The sequence below is a fragment of the Daphnia magna genome, linkage group LG5 (genome assembly GCF_020631705.1).
Source record: "Daphnia magna isolate NIES linkage group LG5, ASM2063170v1.1, whole genome shotgun sequence".
NCBI lineage: Eukaryota > Metazoa > Arthropoda > Branchiopoda > Diplostraca > Daphniidae > Daphnia > Daphnia magna.
Window position 1 is genome coordinate 11260858 of NC_059186.1, and position 25734 is coordinate 11286591.

Below are 25734 nucleotides of genomic sequence, written 5' to 3' on the forward strand. Positions count from 1 at the left end.
CATCAGATCGAAGGGTCTCGAAACCATTTAAAGGTTTACTTCGTAGAATTAGTTTTTTATTCATTTAAAATTACTAGCATTAAAGGCTTCGTTCCTAATTGCACATTTTAAACTCTTGGGTTTTATTTAAACAATCGAAGAAAACAATTCGTATAGGAGAACTATCGATTAGTGTACAATCGATACAAAAGCAATGAACATCCCTGATAGGTCTCTGTGGTGTGACAGGAAGTAAATAATAAACATCAGTATTTAATGCTTCAATTTACACAGTAGTCTACCTGTAAGAGTGGCTTCATCTTGTGCAGCTTATTATTTGGGTACCTTGGGTGGGCGTTTGTATATTTTGTTTATTATGATGTGGTGCTCTCTCATTATGTGCAACTAGGCGAGAACAACTGACATTATCGGTGCAGGCAGTATATATTCTGTGACATATCGGTTGAGGTTTAGTTAATTGTTTTTTAACCCAGCTATGGAGATCAATTTGGGTGCAGAAACTTCGGGTTTGTACACACTGGAAACAGTCATAAGGGAAGATGATTCAAGTAAGGAGAGTGGAGAGAGTGACTGTGAGTAGCTTAATGCAGGCTAAAGATATGCTTTTTTCCCCCACCTATTTGCATGCACAAGAAAATTTTATTTTTTAATAATAGAATAACTAATTAATTTATTTTTTCTATTCTTCTGAATCTTGTCTGGTTTTGGTGGTCTACTTTCTATATTTCATTCTTCTTAGTATGTCAATAGAATTCATTTCTAATTTTTGTCATGTGTTCAACAGGTGACTTTGAAGAGAAACCTGGTAAGTTCAAGGAAGGTAAAGTTGGAGCAAAGAAAAAAGATAAGGACGAAAAAGAAAAAGACAAGAAAAAGGACAAAGATAAAGGTTATGCTGCTTTGGATGGGGAAAGTTCTCCTGAAGAATCAGAAATGGAAGTGAAAAGCCCATTCAAAGGGAAAAAACGTTCGTTCAAATTTTCAAGCCGCAAGGAAAAGAAGAACAAAGATGACGAAAAAGAAAAAAAAAAAGATAAAGATCGAAAATTGTCTAAGGAAAGTGATGTTTCCCCAAAAGAAATGAGAGACGACACCAGCAAGCTAGAGAAATCCGACAAGAAAAAAGAAAAAAAGGAAAAAGAGAAAGAAAAAGAAACCAAAGTGAAAGAGAAAGAGATTAAAGTGAAGGATAAGGAAAAGGATGTAAAAAGTAAAGATATTAAGAACAAATTAAAAATCAAAGATAAAATTAAAAAAATCAAACCTCACACATCCCTCGAAGGTAGCAGTTTTTCTGTCATAATTTGTTTCACTTAATTTCAAAGCTTTGTTTTTAGATGATTTGCCTGTTTTTGGCGTGCCTTTAGAGCTTAGCCATCCAAAGAAGTGGTTCTCATGACGGTATAGATTTGCCTGTTATAGTTCGCTGTTGCATTGACTACATAGAAGATTATGGTAATTCTGTATTCCCTCATAGCATACTTAGGTCTTACTTTTTCACCTGCCCGATTTAGGATTGCAACAAGAAGGAATTTTTCGAAGTTCTGGACTCAAGACTCGTGTAGTTGAACTCCGAAGAGCATACAACAACCGAGAAAACGTAGTTCTAAAAGATGTTGACCCGCCAATCGTAGCAAGCCTTTTGAAGCAATATTTGCGGTACATCATATTATAGTTTTTCATTGAATGCCATAACACCATTTTGTTGCCGTTTGTAGGGAACTGCCTGATAATATCTTAACTAACGAACTTTTATCTAAATTCGAGGACGCCTCATCTATCAAAGATAGCCAACTTCAAGAGGAGACTTTTAGCAGTCTTATTCGGCAGTTACCCGTATACAATAGAACACTGTTATCCTGGTTGATGGTGCTCATGGATCATGTGATTGAAAAGGTAGAAAAATTTAACTAAAAAACAGTAATTAAAATAATGCCCTACATTTCCATGTCATGTTGACGCATTCTGTGTGCTTTTCAGGAGCGATTTAACAAAATGAACGTGCAAAATCTTAGTATTGTACTTTGCCCGACATTAAACTTGACTCATCGTGTCTTGGGGTGTCTCTTCGCGTATAGTCGTTCGCTTTTTGCTGGCACTCAAATAATAAGGTAATTTATATATTATTACGCAGTAGAGCTCTAAATATATTTTTTATACCATCCACTGTTAAAGCGGTAGCCCTACTGATTTATTTAAAGATGTTGGCAGGATGTCAATTACATAGGAAGTGGGCGTATCATCCGTTCGGGTTTTGAAAACCAGTTGAATTTATTCTTAATGTTTTATTTTACCACCCCTTAAATTTTAGATACATTCCACCTCTATCAGGCGTTGGAGTTAGTTTACCCGATGAGCTGGATGCTATGACAATTGAACTCAAGAAACAAGAATCGTTACTGGCCCAAATCCATTGTGAGATGAGTGTCGGATCTGTGGCGAAACATCGAGAAGAACAACTATGGGAAGTAAGACCCATTCTGACACTTTTCTAGATTAATTAAGCTCCAAATGTTTTCTTTTTTAGGCACAGCGCATCGTTACGCAGCTTAAGAGACAACTGAAACTGCAGGCACCTACTTCTACAGCTCCTGCGACTGCTATGATCCAGAACACAGTTTCTGAAACCGTAAAACCAACAGCTTTGCCAGATGTGGGACCTAGTGGACATGATGTTGAGTTAAGGTTGGAATTGGCTCTTCCCGTGAAGGTTCTTCCCGAACCATCTGACCAGCTACCTGATCCTGGAGTCGCCAATCCTGAATTGGAAATCGATAAAGATATAGTGGAACAGGATCAAGAAGTATCAAAAGGCCAGCCGTCCTGTGTCGAAGTAGTTGCTGAAAGCATTCAAGAGCCGTCAGCTAAGAATTCAACAGAAAATACGTGCCATGTTACGGTTATTGAAATTACTGGTCATTCGACAGAATCAGCATCATCTGATAAAAACACAGGATGGAACGCTTCGGAAACTGAAACGCCGTTAACAAAGGAAGAGGAAATGGAACTTCTTCTCATGATTGAAAACCATGAACGTGAGAAGATTATAGAAAAACTTTCAGAAGCAATCGAAAAGGAGCGCAAGTCGGTAGAGCGCTTGCAAGAACTGTTAGCAGATACAACTACGTAATAGCATAAAGCAATTTTTTTTTATGTTTTTCGAATTATGGTTTTTTTGTATTTACGTATAGTTCGTGGACTGACAGCTCTGAGGACGATGACGGACTAGATGTAGGCGAAGAAGAACAGGAACAGCTTTTAGCTGAAGTGCTTCGTGAAAACCGTCAATTGGAGGTAAGAGCTCGGTGGGCAAAGGAATGAGAAATACTTTTTTAATGTTATCGTTTAACCTCATTTTATAGGAACAGAACATGTTACTGCAGAGCCAAATTGAAGAAATCGGAGAGGCCTGTTTGAAATTCAGAGCCCAGTTGCGATTACGAGAAGAAAAGACGAAATTACCGATTGTGGGAGCTAATGGAATAATTGCTTAAATTTTTGCTTGATTTGAACGTTCGCCATATAATTATTGAAAAGCCCCTTGCGTTACTGTTACAAATAAATCAATTAAGTAAACTTAATTAATGCTTATGTATGTTCTCATTTTTCAACACGTCAACGTATTCAGAAGTACAGACTTACTGGCGTCTGTGTGTCTGTGGTATCTAATGGATGTAAAATTGTAAATACACCCGCGTGAGGGGGTTCACTTTTATACTACGGCCACCATGTATTATATATAGAGTTGCCGTGTGGGAAAAAATAGAGTAACACCCACCTCCCTATAATTCATTCAAAGCGGGCGTTTAGTGATTAGTTTTCTTTCGGTTATGCTGTTTATTTCGATTAACTTATACACATTTAATATTTGTGTGTCTGAATTCGACACATAAATTATACAATAAAACGAAGCAATTTTGCCACTTCTTTAAATGTTTGTTCCCGCGTAAATAAATTTGCTAAATTTGGTAAAGAATTTGTTTGTTTTTTCCCATTCTATGCTACTTTAAAAGCCACTTTCGGGCACCAGGTGGCTTTAATTATTTTAGTCAAATCAAATGCTTATTAATGAAATGAGTTAGATTTATGAAATTGCGTTAAAAAAAACTATTCATTTGATAGACGATTAAAACTTGGTCGTATTAATTACTTCTTATTCATCACTGTCTTATTCAGGACAAAAATTTAAATTAGTTTGTGTATTGACTTCCTCTAGCGGCCATTTTCTTTCGTTCGTTGCTACATCATATCTGACTACTTTCTTTCCATAAACGTGTAGCCGGCAGAGAGCTCCTTAACAAGATGCCCGTGAGTCTTATTGAATAAGTTAAAGTTTGATCAATAGACTTCAGTTTTAATAGTGTTTTCCCCACTGTGATTTAATATTTTGGTTTACTGATATATTTTGCGTTAATTTTTGAATGCTCTTTGTTTTATAATTCGACTAGCCATGTGTCCTGTGCATGCGGCCCCATGGCGGCCATTTTTCTTAAAGATTATCTTAACCTGTAGACCAAATATTTTTGCCATTAAATCTAATTTTTTTACTTCTTTCAGCTTGCACGTGATTTATTGCATCCGACTCCCGAGGAGGAACGCAGACGGCACAAGCTGAAGCGTTTGGTTCAACATCCCAACAGTTACTTCATGGATGTCAAGTGCCCTGGTACTGGATCAGTTTAAAATTTTGTTTTTGCTTCTAGATTATCAGAAGTTTGATGTTGTGTATTGCACTAATGATAGTCCAATTCATTCTCATATGGAATAACTGGAAGAAGAAAAGTGCTAAATTATACGGAAATTCTTGGCAGAACTGAGTGGATGAAATGCTATAGCAGTTTTGAGAAATTCCTATAATTAACTTTTATAAATTATTAGATTTATAATCTGTTTGTTCAAGATTATTGGTTTTCTAAAATTGAAAGCTTAGTGTTGAGACTTGCTCAAGTTGTGTTAGTATCTTGAATAATTTCTTTAACTTAAATTTGTTTATAGGCTGTTACAAGATCACAACAGTTTTCTCCCATGCACAGACGGTAGTTGTATGTGCTGGTTGCTCAGCCGTGTTGTGCCAACCAACTGGTGGAAGAGCCAGATTGACTGAAGGTGACTTTCAAATTTTCTAAGTTTCACCTACAGCTTAAACAACTTCCTATTCAATTTTCCTAGCTGTTTTCCATTCCATGTTTCTCATTCAATTGGTTGATATTTTTACCTAAAACAAATTTTTGTTTTTTCTGTAGGATGTTCTTTCCGCAGGAAACAACATTGAAGGGAAAAGCAGATTGGCCTGGCTGCACCTGATTATTTCATTTAAGATACCATGCTTATGTAAAGAGTGAATACAAGATGCATTGTCATGGCTAATTTGAATTTTCTATTTGATATACCAAATATTTGAGTCCGCGTCGTAACTTAAATTGCTCGAGGTGGCTTGAAAGAATGTCTGAGCTGAATATTATGTAAGACAAATTTCCCATTTTCTAAAACTGGCAGATAGGATAATAGCTCCACATGGAATATCTTTAAATGAATAATAAAATCTAAGGAACGTACTTAGATTGAAGGTTGAAACCCGTGTACGGCTACACTTGAGAAATAGTGTATTAGTTTCCTTCCATCGGCTAAGCTATGCTGTCAGTTAAATGACGTGATTTAAACCAGGTTTTTCTTTTGTCGAAATACGGGCTTAAGTTTATAAATCTAACCGATAGGTGTCGTTGATAATTGTCGTCTGACTCTGACAGCTCTTGTTATTCATTTGTAATCATATTCGGAAGATGATTAAAGCTATACTTGTTTTCAATAATCATGGCAAGCCTCGTTTATCCAAATTCTACCAGTATTTTGTAAGCTTGCATTTTATATTTGTGTTACAGAAAAGGGTATAATCGATTAAATTGTATCAGAATGAAGACATGCAGCAGCAGATCGTTCGTGAAACTTTTCAGCTTGTCAGTAAGCGCGATGATAATGTCTGCAATTTTCTTGAAGGCGGAAGGTACATGTAGTTTTTGTTTTGTGTGAAATAATTTCTGAATTTTTGTTTCAGTTTGATAGGAGGATCTGATTATAAACTCATATACAGGCATTATGCCACATTATATTTTGTATTCTGTGTTGATTCCTCAGAATCGGAATTGGGGATATTAGATCTTATTCAGGTATTTGTTGAAACATTGGATCGCTGCTTTGAAAATGTTTGTGAATTGGATTTAATCTTCCATGTAGATAAGGTACAAGATTTATATATATATATATATTCTTTTTGCTTTATCCTTTTATGATTGTACATTGTTTGGTATATTATAGGTTCATTACATCTTGAATGAATTAGTAATGGGTGGAATGGTTCTGGAGACTAATATGTCTGAAATTCTTAGTCGAATAGAGGATCAGAATAAATTGGAAAAATCTGAAGCAGGGCTCATTAGCCTGAAGAATGTAAATCTTCCTAATTTACCAAACATTCCTCAACAGATTAAAGATATTAAACTACCAGATCTACCCCAAGCTATAAAAGACCTGAAATTCTAATGTAATGGCTCTCAATTTATGGTTTGAAATATTCTGTGCGAAATACAATAAGATGCACGGTAATCATTTTGAAATATTTTATTTTGTTTATTTGGCTATTTAAATTTTAATCAACTAAGGTTGTTTTTCAAACTGTACAACAGATGGCCATGTATCTATGGTTTAAACCTTCCCGCTTTCACACAGCGCCTTCTGCTGTATTTTCCCATTTCGCCGCCATCATTCGTCGTCTGGCGAGGTGATGCCTCTGTTCTTCTCTTAAACAACTAGCGTGCTTTACTGTTGTTGGTGAATTTTATAAAGTTTTCTTGCACTTTTACGAACATGCTTCATGTTTGAGTAATCCTGCTTTCTCAATAGATTACTATCAACATTTTTTCACTTTCGGTAAGTTCACTCGTTATTCATGTATTAAGTAGTGTGTTGTACATCTTACGGCATTTGCAAGTTATTGTAAGCACAAAGGGTCTTTATTGACAGTTAACTGCATGAAACGTTTACATCATAAGAGTCTCCCATTGTAGAAGTAAAATGAGTTTCAATTTTGACGCTAATTATTGGAGATATGGCCGTATAGTTGGCTCTACTCTTCACGGATCGAACTCGGCTGTTTGAGCGTGGCAACACAGCTGATGATTGTGTCCCCTTTACCCAACCCCATCATTCTGTTCTTACCTCCAGGCTACCCGTTTCCGGACCTTGTGAGAGCAGGCCCACTCTCTACCCCCTCTGTCTTTCTTTCTCCAAACAACACCCAACCCCCGTTTTGCTGCATCCCGAAAGTGCAGCATTGCCAGCTATCCGAATAGCCCATTTACAGTCACAAGATTTAGTTTTTATTTTTATTTTAATAAATTTTCGTACTAACAAAATTTTCCACATTTTGAAATAGAACATTTAATCACAATTCTCTTAAGGACAGCGACTTAGGGTTATCTTAATTTAAACATTTTGCTCGTTCTCGGTCGATTGTTGATAGTTGCGATTGTCTTTAGTCGCACCGTATCAGGCTTGGCGGGTAGTGTTAGAACTTTCAGACGCCAGCAAATTCGAGTCACTCTTTCAAAGAGGCACTACAGTAAAAAGCCTTCTGGGTCGTCGTCACATAGTTGTTTGAAGTTAGACGACGTGTGTACATGTTTGCTTCTCTCTGTGCTGTAGTGGGGGATTCATGAAGAAAGTGAACGCCATTTGTTCGTGATCGTTTATTGAGTTAGAAGAAAAGACCTTTAAAAAACTTCATGTGACTTGGCCGTTATTTGTACTTGGCTAAATCAAGTTCTTTAGAGCTACCCAAGCTTAAACAAAAAGGGAAAACGACGACCATAGTTTCTCTTTTAGTACTGTTGGTTAAAGCAAAACACAGTGTGAGCATCAGCGTTGGCTATAACTTTCGATCTTCAATTTTCAAGTTTCTTCACATGGACATTTACCGATCACTTATACTTCTTAAAGGTGACCTTCTTTGATCTTGTGTTCTTTACTGTTTACGGTTATAACCAAGCTAGTTCAATCCAAGACCTATGCTCGATTTTTAATCGTGAATATCTTGATCCAAACAATTTTCTTTTTAAAATTGAGGCTAGCCCCATGTACAAGCATGTAGTTAAAAAAAAATCCGGGTTGTAGATGACATTTTCCCTTTTACATAGAAATGCAGCAAAGAATTGTTTCTTATTAAATTATATGACGTGTGTTGTGCACGGCATTCCTGTGTCCATTGCTTGGCTAAAGTGAAGCGCAGACCGCTCTTTTTCGCCTTTCGATGAGCCAAAAAGAAATCGGTTTGGAACCGCTGCACAGCTGTTCGGAGACTCTGCGTCTCCCTTCGAATTCCCCAATATGGAGTCGGTCCCCTACCGTCGGATATTATCGAAGCTCCTCGGACATGCTTGCTACAACGATTACGCCACTATATTTTTATTATATTATTTTATTTTATTTTTTTTACAGTGTACATCATCAAAACAGTGAACAAAGTATTAGGAAACTATAGCCAATGAAGGCATAAATCGTTCTTGAAGAGTTATTGGGCAATGGGATTTTTTTTTCTTTCTTTCTTTTTTTTTCTTTTTTTTTTTTTTAAATAGGCTGTGTCTATTGATAGGTGCATGTCTGTTCTAGAAGGGGCGGGTTCAAGAACGGTTTTTGTAAGGACCGCAGCGTTGCCCGATTTAACAAATGGAGCCCCCGGACCCCACACACTATTTCTGGAAATAATTTAGAATCCTGTGATGGTTCTTTCGGTTTTACTTGAGTTGTCGACTTCCTATGAATAAGTGCCTTTTCCTGTGCAACTTTATTTACTAGCCCAAAAAAGTGCGTGGTGTGAATGGTGTCTGCTTATAAGGGATTTCCTTTGTCCGGCAGCAATGTTGTCTTATCTTTGGGCGGGAAAGGCCGTGAGATCGATATTTTTGCGTTGAGCACTGAGGAGAAAGACACAGGGTTAGTTGAATAATCGATCCACCGTTTCAGCAACAGACGCTACTCCGCAAAAATACTCCATTCTGATGTGAAATAAAAATGACTTGTAAACTTCACTCAGTGGTATTTCATAAAGCCTGTTACGTACTAATTCGTGATTACTGTTCGTCTTCAGTAGGTCATCTGAGCGATGTCCTACAGCTGGATTGAAAATGAAACGCAACGAAGATTCCATACATTTACCCTCTGCCGTTGAGTCAGTAGCACGACCATTAGGTGGATCAATCCAGTCTGGTCGGATCTCTCCAACACCTCCCATGGTGAATGCTGTCCTAGCTGGAGATTTGAGGAATACTGCAAATCAGTTGCAGGTACACAACTCTTTGAGTAGTCTGCTTTCAATGTTAACCTTCCGTTAACCTTTTGTGTTTTTATTAGGAGCCTTCTATAGCAGCAAGTATGGCCACATTTAGTACCAGTGGATTTGTGGCAGCAGCAAATGGCAGTACCACTGTCACTATTGGTCCTTTAGGCACCAGCCCACCAGTGCCATTCTCTACTGCTATCCAAACAACAAAAGCCCCTTCCAATACCGGAGGTGTGTCACAAGCAGTGGCACAGCAACAACACATCTTCCATCAATCGCTGGCTCATCAACAAGCTCGTCATAGTTTGGCTATTGCTACAGCCCCAGCTGGATCACCTCCAATATCAATTCAATCAACAGCCCAGCAGCAGACACAGCAACAGCAACAGAGCTCTATGCAACAGGCATTCCAGGTGAGACGTTAGCCTTTTTATTATTTATTTATTTATTATTATTATTATTATTATTATTATTATTATTATTTTTTTTTGTATTTCCATTTTAACATCTTCCTTGTTTTTCTCTACAGCAAATGACAGCTGGCCCTCATGGCCCAGGAGCTCAGCAGTTTCAACGCTTAAAGGTGGAAGATGCCCTTTCCTATTTGGATCAGGTCAAGTACAAGTTTGGCAACCAACCTCAGGTTTATAATGATTTCCTCGATATAATGAAGGAATTTAAATCTCAAAGGTAGGCTGGTAAAAATTAAAAAAATATTATAATCTTATGTCTCCTTAATGAAAAAATGTTTTCTGTAGTATTGACACACCAGGTGTCATTGCACGTGTTTCCTCTTTATTCCGTGGGCACCCGGAGCTCATTGTAGGATTTAACACTTTCTTACCTCCTGGATACAAGATAGAAGTACAAGCCGAGCAGGTTATTATCTTCGAAATAATAATGTTTAAACCTTTATTAAACCACGTTTGGCCTTTTTTTTTTAGGTTTCTGTTAGTGTACCAGGCAGTCTGGGTGTTCCTGCCCACATACACCATATTACACATGGTCCAATACCAATAACAACTACCACCACCCAACAGCTTGACATGGCTGCTCGGAGCACGCCACCAATCCAGCAAGTCAGCATAACTACCGTTCCTCAGTTAACTGTTGCCCCGCCAATCCAGCAGATTCCAGCAGCCCCCGTTCCTATCAAAGAAGGTAAAAAAAAAAATAAAATAATAAAATAAAATAAAATAAAATACTTCTCATTTTCGAATATGTTAGGCATACATAAACATAGACTTTTTAAAAAATACGATTTTATTAATTTGTTTTTTAGTTGTACCAGCAGCTAAAACAACAGGAACTTCCCCAATATCAAGTTCCGGATCCATTTCGACAGCAGCTCCTACGTACAACTTAAGTTCTCAACAGAAGGAATCATCATCATCATCCAGTCCGCAATTAGGTTCCGCAGCCCATGGATATGCTAATAGCTCATCGCAGGGTGCAGCTGCTGTAGTCAGTGCTGCATTTGGAGTCCCAAATGCATCGCAGCCAGTTGAATTTAATCACGCCATTAATTACGTCAACAAGATAAAAAACCGCTTCCAGGGTCAACCTGATATCTATAAACAGTTCCTTGAGATACTACACACGTATCAAAAGGAACAGCGGTCTTTGAAAGAAGGCCTCGTTAGCCCATTAAACTATCGGCCTACCTTGACTGAAGCCGAAGTCTATGCTAAAGTTGCTCAACTCTTTCAAAATCAAGAAGACCTCTTACAGGTAGGTTATTTTATTCCAATTCCGTCATTATCATTTTTCAAGTTTTGATTGAAATTTGTTTATTGAGACAACTTATTTTGTTTCTTCGGTTTTTAGGAATTTGGTCAATTTTTACCTGATGCCACTAATGTAACGCGTGGAGGTAATTGTGGTAGTAGCTTGGTGCCAGTTACGCTACCAGCCATCCCAACGGGACAAACCAAGAAGCCCAGCGCTGTTACAGAGCCATCTAAACCTCCGGCTATAGCAAGCGGTAATTTAGCTGGATCGGCAGTGGCACCACCGGCGAAAGCACCACTAAAGCGTCCTGCGCCTCCCCCAATTTTATCGTCTCCGGCCGTCGGTATGAATTTGATACCGAAAAAGAAACCTCGACTGGATCCTGGGAGCGGAAAAGATCATTCGATTGCGGAAATAGGAAAATTTGGAACGATGAACGAATTGGCTTTTTTCGACAAAGTTCGGCGCGTGGCTTGCCGATCTCGTGAAGTTTATGAAAACTTTCTTCGTTGCTTGGTCATGTACAATCAGGAAATTATCAGCAAAATGGAATTGCTTCAGATCACTACACCCTTTCTAAGTCGCCATCCCGATTTGCTCAAATGGTTCAAAGATTTCCTCGGACTCAAAGGTTTGCTTTTTCTTTCTCGAATGGAAAAATGTTTCTGAAAATTAATGTCGTTTTGCTTGGTTATTATAGAAGGAACAGTCGTAGGGGGTTACCTGGCTCATGTCGAAGCTCAACCCATCAGCTTAATCCGTTCGCGAATGGAGCGGGAGATGTATCCCTCCACCAAAGAAGGGAAAGAGTCACGTGACCACGACATGCAAGCGATGGAGATTGATTATTCAACTTGCAAACGTCTTGGCACATCTTACTGCGCCTTACCTAAGAGCTATGAACCTCCAAAGTGCTCCGGGCGAACACCGCTTTGCAAAGAGGTGCTGAATGAGACGTGGGTTAGTTTTCCCACTTGGTCAAGTGAAGACTCGACTTTTGTTAGTTCCCGAAAAACGCAATATGAAGAGTACATTTATCGAACAGAGGATGAACGCTACGAGCTGGATATTGTGTTAGAGACACACATGAGCACTATTCGTGTTCTAGAAGGTGTTCTTAAGAAACTTAATCACCGAATGAACGCCGAAGAAGCCAACCGCTTCAAACTGGATGATTGCCTTGGTGGGTCTTCTCCTACCATACACATTAGGGCTATTCGCCGTATATATGGAGACAAAGCGACCGAGATTATTGAAGGATTGAAGAGAAGTCCGCAGGTAGCCATCCCTGTGGTGCTCCGTCGCATGAAAGCCAAAGAAGAAGAATGGCGCGAAGCGCAGAAGGGTTTTAACAAAATATGGCGTGACCAAAATGAAAAGTATTATCTGAAGAGCCTAGACCATCTAGGAACTAATTTCAAGCAAAATGACGTGAAAGCGCTGCGCTCTAAGGCGCTTATTAATGAAATCGAAACGCTCTTTGAAGAACGTAATGAAGAGAATGCCAACAAGACAGACATGGGCCGTTCAACTAATGTGAGCAATGGGCCTCATCTTAAGTTGGTTTATAAGTCACGACGGAAGGTGCTGGACGACGCAGCTGATCTCCTGATTCACCATGCCAAACGCCAAACTGGGATCACTAAAGAAGATAAACGGCGCATAAAAACACTTTTAAGACATACGGTGCCCGATCTCTTCCGTCATCCACGCCAGGAACTTAGCGAAGACGAAAGAGAAAATGATGATGACGACGATGTGGAAGATAAAGATTCACATGAACAAGAAACAGTTACAAAGAGGGAAAAGCGAAAGAGCAGCAAAATGACCAATGGTGGCCGTGGTAATACAAAAATTCCGGCTTTAGCAATGTTAGCCTCATTGGATGACGAATATACGCTCTTCCTGGCCAATAGTCACTGGTACGTCTTCCTTCGATTACATCACATCTTGTGTGAACGGCTCACTAAGATAGGAGATCGCGCTGCTGTTTTGCTTCAGGAGGAAAAAGAAGAAGCGGCGAAGTCTCGTTCACGCTCAAATGGTCGTCATCGGGAAAATGACAGTGTAGCTGTAGCTTTGCGACTCAAGCCCAAGGCGGAAGTTGAAGTTGAACAATACTATTCACATTTTCTTTTTATGGTAAAGAATCTGTTAGATGGCAATATCGAAGCACTGCAATTTGAAGACTCGCTGCGTGAAATGTTCGGAATCCATGCCTATTCGGCTTTCACTCTTGATAAAGTCATCGCAAATGCAGTTCGTCAACTGGGTCACCTGGTAACTGACCAAACGTGTTTGCAGTGTACTGAAATATTTTTAGAAGAGCATGGTCTAAAAAGTTCAACGAAAGGAGTACTCGCGGAAGACGGATCAAACGAAGATGGGAAGCAAACCGCGGCTGAAATGTCGTACCAGCGAAGGATGGAGCAGCTGTTAGCTGACGAAAATCTCTTTAGAATTGTTTTATGGCACAAAAATGAAGAAACCACAATCGCCATTGAAATGCTCGACACCGACACACACTCAAGTTGTTCGGGAGATAACCCGCCATTGCAAGATGTGCGTAACTGGTCAAGTTACGTCGAAGGATACGTTTCAGATCGCATGGATCAAGTTATGTCGGAGAAAGCCAGGCGAAAAAATACAGATCCTTCATTGAGCGCAGCCCATTCCCGCGTCAGAAAACCAGTCTTCCTACAAAGAAATCTGAAACAATGGGAAAGGCGGCGACGGAAAGATGGCACCGTTAAGGCGTCACGTTCCAAGATTACCGGTAATTCAGCAATATATATTTTTATATTATTCCCAATTTTTTTTTGTCAGAGCCTAATTAGGCAATAGGCATGTCAGTTGTGGTCATCTATTTTTAAGCCTGTTGTATGCATATTTTATGTTCTGTTTCTTATTTTGCGTTTCTTTAGATACTCCCTTGGATGCGGAAGATACTACACAGAAGGACGTTACATTAAGCGAGGATGCTCACTGTGTGTTCAACGTCAATTCATATCAAATGGTTTTTGTGGCCAATAGCGAGAGTGTACTGTACAAAAGACATGCGTTCACCCGAGCCAAACAGGTTAGTCATTTTTAAAAAGCTTGCCTAGTCTAAACACTTCAAACTTATTATGTCTTGTTTTACAGTGCCACAAAGCAGTAACGCTACGGATGAGGAAACACTTTCTAGTTTGGCGCGAACGTTGGTCGGCAGCTCATGTGACGCCAGAGGCCGAAAAGGCTACGGCAAACTGGCTTCTGGGCAAAGGCGACCATTTGGAACTGAAGGCAGACAGCAGAACTGTCAAACTTGTAAATCATGTTGACAAGCGTGCTCCTTTTGGGACGCTCATAAAGTATCGTGTCGACTACGACAAGAGTTGAGTGACTATCTAAAGGAATCTTGTCTGTCCCTCTTACTTGCAAAGTTGCAATCGAATCAATCATCTCAGTGATGCCATTTGATTGAAATTATCGCTCTGCCTAATTTTAAACAATAATAGATAAAGGAGAACTGTTATACTCTCTTGTCCAACACTGCAAACTTGTTGTTTCTTAACTCCTTTCTACTACTGGGTTCACCGCCCGTGTTTTCCCCCATCTGTGTGTATGATTTTTTAAACAATTGTAAGTGGACAATGTGAACGAAAAAAACAAACAAAACAACAAACAAATCAAGACAATAAAGATCTTATGTCCATGACCATACCGTGTTATATTGTTCAATAAATTTGCTCCAGTGTTTCGATCTTTGCACTGCTTTTGGAAAGTTGTAGGCGTAAAAGTGCCGTCATCTTAGGGATTTATGGAACTTGTGGGCGTTTTCTATTGTACATTTGGCTTGATAAAAAGTGGTTTACTACCTGGTTTTTGGCTGAATTTAGTTTAAGTTCACTCATTTTCATTTATGCTGTAATGACAGCAGGCCATCACTCATACTCATTTAGTATTAAACATTAGGGACTGAATGCCCATATTTGCAAGCAGCACCCACCGTGGCCGCCGAAGCGAATTCGAATTTAGTCTGCTGCAAACCAAACAACCAATGTCGGTCAGGTCGAATGTTGTCAACAAAACGAAGTTTGGTAGACCCCCTATAATTGTGGAAAAATAGGTTTTTGTTTATATAGCAGTGTATGTCCATAAGTCCAATAATAGTTGGCATTGGGTACACCAATTAAGTAAGGCCATTTAAAAACAGTTCTACCTGTAGTTGAAGAAGAACAAGTAAAGCAATAAACAGGTGCTGAGACAATATTGTATACTCAGCCGAATTTTGCCGAATATTGTTCTTAAGTGTTGGCTTATTTTAAATCTCGGTTTGAAGTGATGGAAGTTACAAATGTATTTGGGTCTGTGATCCTTATACACATATTCATATATTGCTTCGATAGATATCTGAAGGTAATGAAACATGAACCTACTATCCTTTCTCTAATAAATTTTTTGCTCATTTCTCCTTTTACTTCTCATAGAGAAACAATTCACAGAGATACCTGAACTTTCTATCTGTGACTCCTATTCAAATTGATTTCATGAGTTTACGATGGACTACATCACTGTTTAATAAAAAAATTAGCAACTGGGCAACAAGGAAAAAAAAAAAATTATGTTGGTGGTATAGTCTTGGAACAATGATTACCATTTTGCTTTGCATTCCTTCATTGATCCTGTTGGCCAGCACAGCTGTTGTAAGTTTTGAAAATATAAGACAACATAAGAATGAAGAAGCCATACTTCAACCTGTTGTTCCAGGAGTCAATTTACCCTCAACCGATTTACCATACTATTTAATTACACTCTTAGTTTGTACAATTGTTCATGAGACAGGTCATGCTTTAGCTTCTGTAAGGTATAACAATCTCTTATGTAATAGTTAGGGTAGTTTTTGCTTATGCATTGCAATATTAACTCTTTCTACCTTCAGTGAGCAGATCCCATTGATAAGTTTTGGCCTTATTGTTTGGCTTGTTCTTCCTGCTGCATTTGTTGAGTTGCCAACAAAGGATGTGACTAGCCTTTCTCCATGGAAGCAACTAAAGATCTACTGTGCTGGGGTACTATTCTTTAGAATAACCTCTATCACTATATTTTCTTAGTTCAAAAGGTATTAACACAATGAACATAAAATTTTGATACTTGCAGGTTTGGCACAACATTGTCTTATCAATAGTTGCATTTTTTATTGTGACGTCTCTGCCCATCTTGCTGATGCCATTATTTCAAACCGGGGTCGGAGTTTCTGTTCTCAACTTAGATGGGGTGCGTTGCACAACAAAATATTTATCATAGCTGTTTGTTTGTTTTTTTCGTTCGATAAATTTAACTTGATTTGCGCTCCTTAAATTTTTAGTATTCAGTAGGTGGATATCACGATTTTCAAATTGGAGATCAATTGACAGGTGTCAATGGTTGTCGTGTTACAGAGGACAACACTTGGGAACGATGTTTGGCGGCTATTTTACATGCATCTTCGTCGGGTTTCTGTGTTAATAATGCATATCTTTCGAGTGTCGTAGCCAATGATCAATTAGGCTGCTGTAATAACTCAGAATTAAGTCAGTCACATTTGTGTTTCCTTTCATCATCTGATTCAATCTCAAGAAATCGCTACTGTTTGAGAGCAAGGGAAGTTTCAGAATCATCCACAGCTTGGTGTTCCAATCATCAAGATTGCTTTCATAACCAATCATGCCTTAAACCATTATTTCATTCAGAATTAGAAAACGAAACTGATTCCTCGAGGCTAATACTGATCCAGCGAAAGAATGCCGCCTCTATAATTTTTGTAGGCCATCCTGACGAGATTTACCGATCTGTTTCTGTATCAAACTACGTTCCTAGGACATTTATTGGTCCTAAATATGTTAATGTGATATTCCACTTAATGTGGTATTTGTTTTCTTTTTCTGCTGGTTTGGCTGTCTTAAATGTTGTTCCTTGCATTTATATGGATGGTCAGTATATTGTGGGAGCACTTACAGAAATGGTATTTGAAGGTTGCGAAAGTGGTTCAATGAAACGGCAAGCTCAACGCGCCCTTATTTTCTCCGGAACTTCTCTTGTTATCGTCAATATTGCGTTTGGTTTGCTTTCATTGTTTTTGTAATAATTCAGGTTTGAAAGATTCCTGTATCCTGCATTAAAATACATTTTTCAGGGATGGTAAATCCCTGGTTAATGCACGAAAAATATTTTTAAATTTTGCGATCAACTGCTTTTCGGCAGAAGCATAAGTCTGGCGTCTCTGTGTGTTGCGTTTTTTATGATTCCTGAGTTATCCGTCAAAACAAGTGGGCGATTAAGGAACTACGTGTATGACGTGTTTTTCAAATATCGTTGTTTTTAGTTTGTCAGCAGAACGATTATTGCTATTTTGAAATGCCACGATTAACTCGCCGAGACACTGTGCAACTTTTATTATTGGTAAGGATACTCAAGCCAAGTGATTGATGTTTCAGGCGTTTTTGTTTTTGTTTTCACAATTTTTTTCTAGAAGATAATCTCTTCTGTATTGTATCTATATGTGCAGCTGTTGGTTGTACCTTTCCAGTTCTGGTTGTCCCATGAATTCCAACAACCCCATCCAGTACTGCAGGCAGTCATAGAATTTATGGATGGCTGCCAAAATTTTCTTACACTACATAGTCAAAATTGTTGGGAGACTATTATCACATTAGCTGAATATATAACAGGTAAGGACAATATGTCACATGTAATTTTTTTAAAGTGATCAATAGTTTACATTTTCTTTCTTAGTGTTACCACCAGGGTTATCTGGTCAGGGAGACAAACTAGCTGATGAATCTCCAGCAAAAGAAGTCTTGGAATTTAGAAATCTTCAGAACAACATGTTTGCTAGTTCAACTGTACCTCGTTATGTAAGGTCTCCGAAGATACGCTTTCGAATAGGGGATGTTGTTATGCACAAATATAAACAGTTGAGGGGAGTCATTGTTGGATGGGATTATAAAGCCCAAGCTCCCCCTGAATATTTAAAAGAGCTTTATAAAACCAAAGAAGCAGATCAGCCAAACTATTTGATTGCCATTGATACCAGAGATCGCCTTAATCCACAATTCACCTATACACCAGATGAGAATCTAGAACTACTAACAAATGTCCATGTTATTCATCCTAATATAGATGAATATTTTGAATTCTATGATGGCAGTAGATACATCCCAAGGCCTTGGCTTCAAGCAATTTATCCTAAAGATTAATTATTTACCACATGTTAACTTGTAAAATTCCACAAAATCAAGCCTTCTGCTAATTTGACAAATGCTGTGATTTATCTTTTGACATAAAACTGAATATTTGTTTTGCGTAAAACGATTTCCATTAGGGATTTATGTAATGAGTGTCCCCAAAGATGGAAGAATGTTGTGTACTCTATATGCGTCAACGAAGTTAAAGCAGTTTAAGTTTGCTTCATATATTGGCAAGCACATGGGTAGAGAGTAAAACGCGCCAAGTATGATCATTTTGACAACCTCGTCAACAAAAAAGGCTAGATATTCCATATTGCAGTTGTAAGATAGGTATCTATACAGTGTTATACTTTGGTCAAGTCTTTGGTTGTGAATAAAGTTTCAACAAATGCAACAAATAATGTGTCATAACATTTACAGAAGTGCAATGTTTATGAATTCACCGCAGACATGCTTTCTGAAGTTCCCCGTCGTCCCGTTTGCAATCCGTTGTAACTTTGTAGCAGTACAAAGTGGCGCAGAGACTGTGTATTCATCTGTAACAAACTTTCACATTAAATCTTCTAATTTTGTGAAACGGTTTTGATGGATGGTTCTGGCGACCTGGTCTCTGGTACTGGTTCTACCGCTCTATGCGCCTGTTGTATGCCCTTTTCCTATAAGGTTTGGAATGCATAACGCGGCATTGTTCTTATTTGATATTCAAGCCACCGACTACGAAGTAAAAGATTGTGATCCCTGTGTTGTGCCAAGTAGGCCTTGGTTTAACACGCTGACCTTATCACGCGTAATTAGTAAACATATGAATTTTTTCGTGTACTTTGCTGTCGTAGCACTTCTACAATTCGTATGAATTATTTCACATTTTTCACGCAACTCAAGTCCTCCCTAAAAAAACAACATCCCTCAAATGGGAATACGAGAGGAAAATATGACATTTTATGAGGGAGGATTAGAGCTGAGCGAAAATTTTATAATAATTCCCATGAAATAAAAACGGACAACTACAATTAATACACATAAACATAGTTTATAAATAACAATTACACGTAAAAAAGCCGGTGTGTGAAGCAATCCAAGCATCAGTATCAGTAGGGAAAACGGGAAAAACGCCAGAAATGTTTTCAAACGTTCGACGCGCCACCATGGGCAAGATCGAAAATCGAGCATGTCTACCCCGCTGCTTCTAAGCCTTATGGCGCCCATCGCGTTCTTTTATTTCGTGGTCTGTGGTGAAGCAGACAACTTTTGTGAGAGCAGAGAAGAAAAGTGAGACAAGGAACTGTAAGCGGCTGGAAGTGACAGATTGTGAACACAAAGCCAAATAAAATGGAGGATTCGAATTTGGGTGAAACTTTAAAACCTTATTTATCTGCTGTTAGAGTCCCGAAGCCTGGCGATAAAGTTTTCAAGGATGAATGTTTGCTTTCCTTTGACACGCCGGTAAATATGTCAGGTTTGATGCAGTCATGTAGTATACTCCGCTTTTGAATAGTATATGTGTTGATCGTGATATTCGCCTGTAATTTTTTTTATATTTTGATCTGCATAGTTAATACCTTTTCTTTGTTTATTAAAGGAATCTGAGACAGGATTATATGTGTGCTTAAACACATTTCTGGGTTATGGTCGACATTGTATTGATCAACATGTAAACAAAACTGGAAACAAAATTTTTCTTCACTTGAGGAAAATTAAAAAGTTGTTGCCGCAAGAGAAAAGTGAATTAGAACCTGAAAAGAAAATAACTAGGTTGGCTATTGGTATAGAAGGTGGATTTCCCATGGAAAGTGCTACCAAGTATGAGTATGAAGAAAGACATTCTATTGCCATATTTCCTGGTCCAATTGAAATCCAACTTCCACACCCTAATCTACCAGTTCAGGTATTTAGCCTTGGTAAGAAATGATTCCTAAAAATGAAGGTAATTTTGTTTTGGTTTGTTATAATGTGCAGCTGGAGAATAGTATTCAAGGTATTCTTGCTGCTACAAGTGCTGGGTATTTAGAAGAATTGTCAGCACTTGAATCAACATGGGATGGGGAAAATAGACTGGTGTCAAAATTTGCAGAAAACTTGAATCAATTGCACAATGGTGTTAAAGTTCCGCCAAAAGGCTGGCAATGCACTAAATGTGATAAAACTGAAAACCTTTGGCTTAATCTCTCTGATGGAACCATTTTGTGTGGTCGAAAATTTTTTGACGGAACTGGGGGAAATAATCACGCACTCGAACATTATGAAGCTACAGGTACAATTTTAGTTGAGGAAGCATCAGTACCATACTTCTGACACCTATCTTTAATTATTTCTTTCTATTTTCAATGTAACAAATTTTTAATAGGTTATCCATTAGCTGTCAAGTTGGGCACGATCTCAGGGGATGGTAAAGCAGATGTGTATAGCTATGCTGAAGACGACATGGTTGAGGATCCATATTTAAAACAACATCTTTCACACTTTGGCATAAATATGGATGGAATGAAAAAAGTAACAGTTTAGTTCCTTTTTACAACCCTAACTATTAATATGAATATTTTTTTTGTTACGTTTTAGACGGATAAATCAATGGCCGAATTAGAGATTGACTTAAACCAGCGGGTAGGTGAATGGGCTTCCATTCAGGAAACCGGGAAATCGTTAGTTCCGTTGTTTGGACCGGGATATACAGGATTGGCGAACCTTGGCAATTCATGTTATCTTAACAGTGTCATTCAAGTTCTTTTCACCGTACCTTCATTTCAGGAACGGTAGTTGCACAAAATCAAAGGTCAAACTGATTATACACTAGAATTTAACAAATCTACTTTTAGTTTTTTTAACGACCGAGAAGCCATCATTAGTGCTGCTGATACAAACGCCTTCCAGGATTTCAATGTTCAAATGTAAGCGAAAGTTCCCTGCAAGACGTTTTCTTTCTTTTTCCTAATGCTGTACAATCGATCTGTAATTCTAGGTCAAAATTGGCTGTAGGAATCCTTTCCGGGCGTTATTCCCTCCCAATTGCCGATGAAGAAAATCAGCATCAGCAGGGTATTAAGCCTTCTATGTTTAAATCACTAGTCGGTAAGGGCCACCCGGAATTTTCAACAAAACGACAACAAGATGCTGTAGAATTTTTACTCCATATGATCAACATCACAGAGGTAGGGAATTTGTTTACTTCCATTCTTTACTATATGCAGTATTAATGGTGCTAATGTAAAATGCAAACCCGTTTGGCCATGATATTCACTACATTAGCGAAATATGAGAGTTCATCCCAAGCCTTCAACTAGTCCGGTCGAAAGCTTTAAGTTTCAGGTGGAAGAACGACTACAGTGCCTTGCATCTGGGCAAGTTCGTTACACGCGCAGGTACGATCACCAGCGTAATGGTTTATTTATTTATTTAAGTTAAATGGTAAATATCTTTTGATTTAGACCTGAATACCATTTGCCAGTACCTGTTCCACTTGAAACGGCATCTAACACTGAAGAGGTTCGCTTGTTCAATGAGCAGAAGAAAGCGGCCATGACTGCCGGACAACCCTTGTCAGTTTTGTTTATGCACAACAAAGTGCTATATTCGTGTTTTATCTATATTCTTCCATTTTTACAGCAAATCAGACGATGTGGTACGTCCAAAAGTTACACTTCAGTCATGCTTCGAAGCCCTTATCCGTCCTGAAGAGGTCCAGAATTTCTACAGCAGTGCTATTAAAGCAAAAACAACTGCCTTGAAGTATTTAACTCATCGCTTAAAAATTATTAATTATTTTATTGTAATTTATTATTTGTAGAACAACAAAATTAGCTACCTTTCCGGACTATTTGTGGATTCAATTGCGGAAGTTCACTTTGGCAGAGGACTGGACCCCAGTAAAATTAGACGTTGCTGTTGAAATTCCGTTAGTTATTGACCTGTCCTTTATGAAAGCCGACGGAAAACAAACTAATGAAGTCTTGATGTCTGATGACATTACAGGTCAGTTGGGTAAGCAAACAAGAGTTAGTAATGCACATTGTTTATTTTTTGTTTAATAATTATATTTTTTACCTTCGCATATTTGATACAGCTTCCAATACCGCTGTTGAACCCGTTGTCGATTTGGCCGTAGTGGAATCTTTGACTGAAATGGGATTCCCGCTGGTTGCATGCAAACGTGCCGCTATTCTCACGCAGGGCGCTGGACTTGAGGCAGCTACCCAGTGGATCATGGAACACATGGACGATCCAGATTTCTTGACCCCACCATTAAATTCTTTATCGGGTAGGATTTGTGTAAAAAAAAAAAAAAAATCCGGATGTCATTATGGGGTATCGTTGCACCTTCTGCAGGAACCTTCAAAGCAGATGAAGAGGGCGTCGCCATGCTTCAGTCAATGGGGTTTAGTCGTTCCCAGTGCGTTAAGGCCTTGCAAAATACAGATAATAACGTGGAACGCGCAGCCGACTGGATATTTTCTCATCCCGATGAGATAAACAGTGACGATTGCGCACCAGCCCCTTCTGCAACTTCCGCCACCACATCCGCTCTTTCTGAACCTACATTTATAGATGGCCCACCTGGTATGAAAATTGTATTGCGTATATTGATACTATTGACTAATTTTTCATCATCTTAGTTTATGAATTGGCCGCGTTTATTTCTCATATGGGATCGTCAACCAGTGTCGGTCACTACGTTTGCCACATCAAACGAGATGGGCGATGGGTAATTTACAACGACGAAAAAGTGGCTGTCTCTGAAAACCCACCCTTTGAGCTGGGCTATTTGTATTTGTACCGCCGATCACCATGAACTTAACCTGTGGTAAACGTCGTTTTATTTTGCTTGCTAGGAAATCCAAATGGATAAGGCAAATAATCAACATTAACAAAAAACTAAAAAAGAAAAACAAATTCAATGCTGAATAAAAATTTTCCAAACCAAAAAATGGTTCTGCCAACTTCTATTTTATTTCTAGATCAGAATTAGTTCTAGCCTTTGCCAATCAGGCAATAAAGGAGAAGAGATTGTTTTGCAATATCAGAATATGGGATCCATGTACATTCCCCATCGGAAACAACCATTCATTATTTTGTTTGGGGAAATTTTGGGAGAACCTATAGCTTCATCTAGTGGCATTCCACCTTCAAACCAGTAAGGCGCCACCCCTTAAAGGCGGAGCTTAGAAATGGACATTGCGTTAAATGTTGACTTTTAAGCATTCTTTTCGTTACTACACTAGGGTCCTCACTCTGTTCGCGAAGTTACCGATAGGGTTCAGCCCTTGTTGCTATTGAATCGCGGCAACCGAATGCTCCTGATTAGACTCGACGGCTCCATGTGTCCGTGAAGTTTTCGATAGCCTTGGAGAAATTATCACGCAGTATAATCGAAATTGAACGCTGATTTCAATTAAGTCATTGATTTTCTTGTTAAATCAGCCGTATTTTAACACAAAAAAAACAAAGTGCTGTAAGCGCAACAATTTTAGTTTTTTACGATTATTTCATAAACTATAAGGCCAATCAAAAAATAAGCTTGATTTCCGTGATTTTCATTCAATTCAGAATAAAAATCATGTGTTTTAAGCGGAATTTGAAATTTTGCCAAAATTGAAAAAGTGGGAAGGGTATAGCCTTCCCACTTTCGTCAAAATCTGCCATACAGGACATCTCTTGTAATTCGACAATAATCACTCATCATAATCAAAATTGAACGCTGATTTCGATTAAGTGATTGGTTTTCTTGTTAAATTAGCCATTTCTTAAATAAAATAAAACAAAGTTCTGTTAGCGCCACAACTTTAGTTTTAGTTTTTTACGATTATTTCGTAAACTATAAGGCCAATCAAAAAAAAGCTTGATTTCCGTGATTTTCATTCAATTCAGAATAAAAATCATGTGTTTTAAGCAGAATTTGAAATTTTGCCAAAATTGAAAAAGTGGGAAGGGTATAAGCCTTCCCACTTTCGTCAAAATCTGCCAAAGGACATCTCTTGCAATTCGACAATAATCACTCATCATAATCAAAATTGAACGCTGATTTCGATTAAGTGATTGGTTTTCTTGTTAAATTAGCCATTTCTTAAATAAAATAAAACAAAGTGCTGTTAGCGCCACAACTTTAGTTTTAGTTTTTTACGATTATTTCATAAACTATAAGGCCAATCAAAAAATAAGCTTGATTTCCGTGATTTTCATTCAATTCAGAATAAAAATCATGTGTTTTAAGCAGAATTTGAAATTTTGCCAAAATTGAAAAAGTGGGAAGGGTATAGCCTTCCCACTTTCGTCAAAATCTGCCAATAAAGGACATCTCTTGAAATTCGACAATAATCACTCATCATAATCAAAATTGAACGCTGATTTCGATTAAGTGATTGGTTTTCTTGTTAAATTAGCCATTTCTTAAATAAAATAAAACAAAGTGCTGTTAGCGCCACAACTTTAGTTTTAGTTTTTTACGATTATTTCATAAACTATAAGGCCAATAAAAAAATAAGCTTGATTTCCGTGATTTTCATTCAATTCAGAATAAAAATCATGTGTTTTAAGCAGAATTTGAAATTTTGCCAAAATTGAAAAAGTGGGAAGGGTATAGCCTTCCCACTTTCGTCAAAATCTGCCAAAAAGGACATCTCTTGAAATTCGACAATAATCACTCATCATAATCAAAATTGAACGCTGATTTCGATTAAGTGATTGGTTTTCTTGTTAAATTAGCCATTTCTTAAATAAAATAAAACAAAGTGCTGTTAGCGCCACAACTTTAGTTTTAGTTTTTTACGATTATTTCATAAACTATAAGGCCAATCAAAAAATAAGCTTGATTTCCGTGATTTTCATTCAATTCAGAATAAAAATCATGTGTTTTAAGCAGAATTTGAAATTTTGCCAAAATTGAAAAAGTGGGAAGGGTATAGCCTTCCCACTTTCGTCAAAATCTGCCAAAAAGGACATCTCTTGAAATTCGACAATAATCACTCATCATAATCAAAATTGAACGCTGATTTCGATTAAGTGATTGGTTTTCTTGTTAAATTAGCCATTTCTTAAATAAAATAAAACAAAGTGCTGTTAGCGCCACAACTTTAGTTTTAGTTTTTTACGATTATTTCATAAACTATAAGGCCAATCAAAAAATAAGCTTGATTTCCGTGATTTTCATTCAATTCAGAATAAAAATCATGTGTTTTAAGCAGAATTTGAAATTTTGCCAAAATTGAAAAAGTGGGAAGGGTATAGCCTTCCCACTTTCGTCAAAATCTGCCAATAAAGGACATCTCTTGAAATTCGACAATAATCACTCATCATAATCAAAATTGAACGCTGATTTCGATTAAGTGATTGGTTTTCTTGTTAAATTAGCCATTTCTTAAATAAAATAAAACAAAGTGCTGTTAGCGCCACAACTTTAGTTTTAGTTTTTTACGATTATTTCATAAACTATAAGGCCAATCAAAAAATAAGCTTGATTTCCGTGATTTTCAT

At 37.9% G+C, this 25734-nt stretch overlaps 6 protein-coding genes and 2 long non-coding RNA genes across 16 annotated transcripts; 6 read left to right on the top strand and 2 right to left on the bottom strand.

Annotated features, from left to right (window-relative positions):
- The first annotated feature begins 180 nt into the window (after nt 1-180).
- On the top strand, nt 181-3581 carry LOC116923502 (ralA-binding protein 1). The gene is given in 11 exon segments (XM_045173564.1): nt 181-410; nt 474-572; nt 785-1329; nt 1368-1455; nt 1515-1659; nt 1719-1896; nt 1981-2111; nt 2312-2468; nt 2528-3126; nt 3192-3294; nt 3363-3581. Coding segments are annotated over 10 exon segments (2175 nt in total). The 5' UTR covers nt 181-410; nt 474-475; the 3' UTR covers nt 3495-3581.
- Nucleotides 3582-4154: 573 nt separating this feature from the next.
- LOC116923509 (40S ribosomal protein S27) lies at nt 4155-5367 on the top strand. Its single transcript, XM_032929998.2, has 4 exons — nt 4155-4308; nt 4558-4666; nt 4996-5106; nt 5244-5367. Exons 1-4 carry the CDS (start codon nt 4303-4305, stop codon nt 5270-5272), a joined length of 255 nt encoding a protein of 84 aa, XP_032785889.1. The 5' UTR covers nt 4155-4302; the 3' UTR covers nt 5273-5367.
- On the bottom strand, nt 5358-5676 carry LOC116923511. The gene is made up of 2 exons (XR_004394548.2): nt 5557-5676; nt 5358-5489 (listed from the first exon to the last, which is right to left on the bottom strand). It is a non-coding gene; the product is annotated as an uncharacterized LOC116923511 (long non-coding RNA).
- A 12-nt stretch (nt 5677-5688) lies between these two features.
- Nucleotides 5689-6913, top strand: LOC116923508 (AP-3 complex subunit sigma-2). 3 transcript variants are annotated; one of them, XR_004394545.2, is made up of 5 exons: nt 5689-5849; nt 5910-6001; nt 6053-6236; nt 6313-6596; nt 6657-6913. XR_004394545.2 is itself a non-coding variant. In XM_032929997.2 (4 exons), exons 1-4 carry the CDS (start codon nt 5781-5783, stop codon nt 6535-6537), a joined length of 570 nt encoding a protein of 189 aa, XP_032785888.1. In that variant the 5' UTR covers nt 5689-5780; the 3' UTR covers nt 6538-6600. The 3 variants fall into 3 exon arrangements, 1 of the variants encoding a protein (XP_032785888.1); XR_004394546.2 differs by having other exon boundaries at nt 6681-6913; XM_032929997.2 differs by lacking the exon at nt 6657-6913 and having other exon boundaries at nt 6313-6600.
- LOC116923503 (paired amphipathic helix protein Sin3b) lies at nt 6783-14762 on the top strand. Of its 6 annotated transcripts, none has more exons than XM_032929989.2 (11): nt 6783-6924; nt 9140-9335; nt 9403-9744; nt 9861-10021; nt 10090-10210; nt 10276-10492; nt 10614-11062; nt 11159-11693; nt 11763-13838; nt 13987-14141; nt 14207-14762. In XM_032929989.2, the coding sequence occupies exons 2-11, from the start codon at nt 9177-9179 to the stop codon at nt 14441-14443; spliced, it is 4452 nt and encodes a 1483-aa protein (XP_032785880.1). In that variant the 5' UTR covers nt 6783-6924; nt 9140-9176; the 3' UTR covers nt 14444-14762. The 6 variants fall into 6 exon arrangements, with proteins under 6 accessions (XP_032785880.1, XP_032785882.1, XP_032785878.1 ...); XM_032929991.2 differs by having other exon boundaries at nt 6787-6924; nt 9143-9335; XM_032929987.2 differs by lacking the exon at nt 6783-6924 and adding an exon at nt 7555-7992.
- Nucleotides 14763-15063: 301 nt separating this feature from the next.
- Nucleotides 15064-17251, top strand: LOC116923506 (membrane-bound transcription factor site-2 protease). The gene is made up of 5 exons (XM_032929994.2): nt 15064-15463; nt 15535-15911; nt 15987-16116; nt 16205-16321; nt 16413-17251. The coding sequence occupies exons 1-5, from the start codon at nt 15389-15391 to the stop codon at nt 17166-17168; spliced, it is 1455 nt and encodes a 484-aa protein (XP_032785885.2). The 5' UTR covers nt 15064-15388; the 3' UTR covers nt 17169-17251.
- A 339-nt stretch (nt 17252-17590) lies between these two features.
- On the bottom strand, nt 17591-19483 carry LOC116923510. Its single transcript, XR_004394547.2, has 2 exons — nt 19321-19483; nt 17591-18929 (listed from the first exon to the last, which is right to left on the bottom strand). It is a non-coding gene; the product is annotated as an uncharacterized LOC116923510 (long non-coding RNA).
- LOC116923505 (ubiquitin carboxyl-terminal hydrolase 5) lies at nt 19478-23192 on the top strand. 2 transcript variants are annotated; one of them, XM_032929993.2, is made up of 14 exons: nt 19478-19716; nt 19853-20158; nt 20230-20524; nt 20618-20763; nt 20830-21023; nt 21087-21158; nt 21230-21419; nt 21517-21629; nt 21696-21806; nt 21874-21996; nt 22055-22239; nt 22331-22525; nt 22594-22824; nt 22881-23192. In XM_032929993.2, the coding sequence occupies exons 1-14, from the start codon at nt 19603-19605 to the stop codon at nt 23054-23056; spliced, it is 2451 nt and encodes an 816-aa protein (XP_032785884.1). In that variant the 5' UTR covers nt 19478-19602; the 3' UTR covers nt 23057-23192. The 2 variants fall into 2 exon arrangements, with proteins under 2 accessions (XP_032785884.1, XP_032785883.1); XM_032929992.2 differs by having other exon boundaries at nt 19479-19716; nt 22055-22248.
- The last annotated feature ends 2542 nt before the right edge of the window (nt 23193-25734 follow it).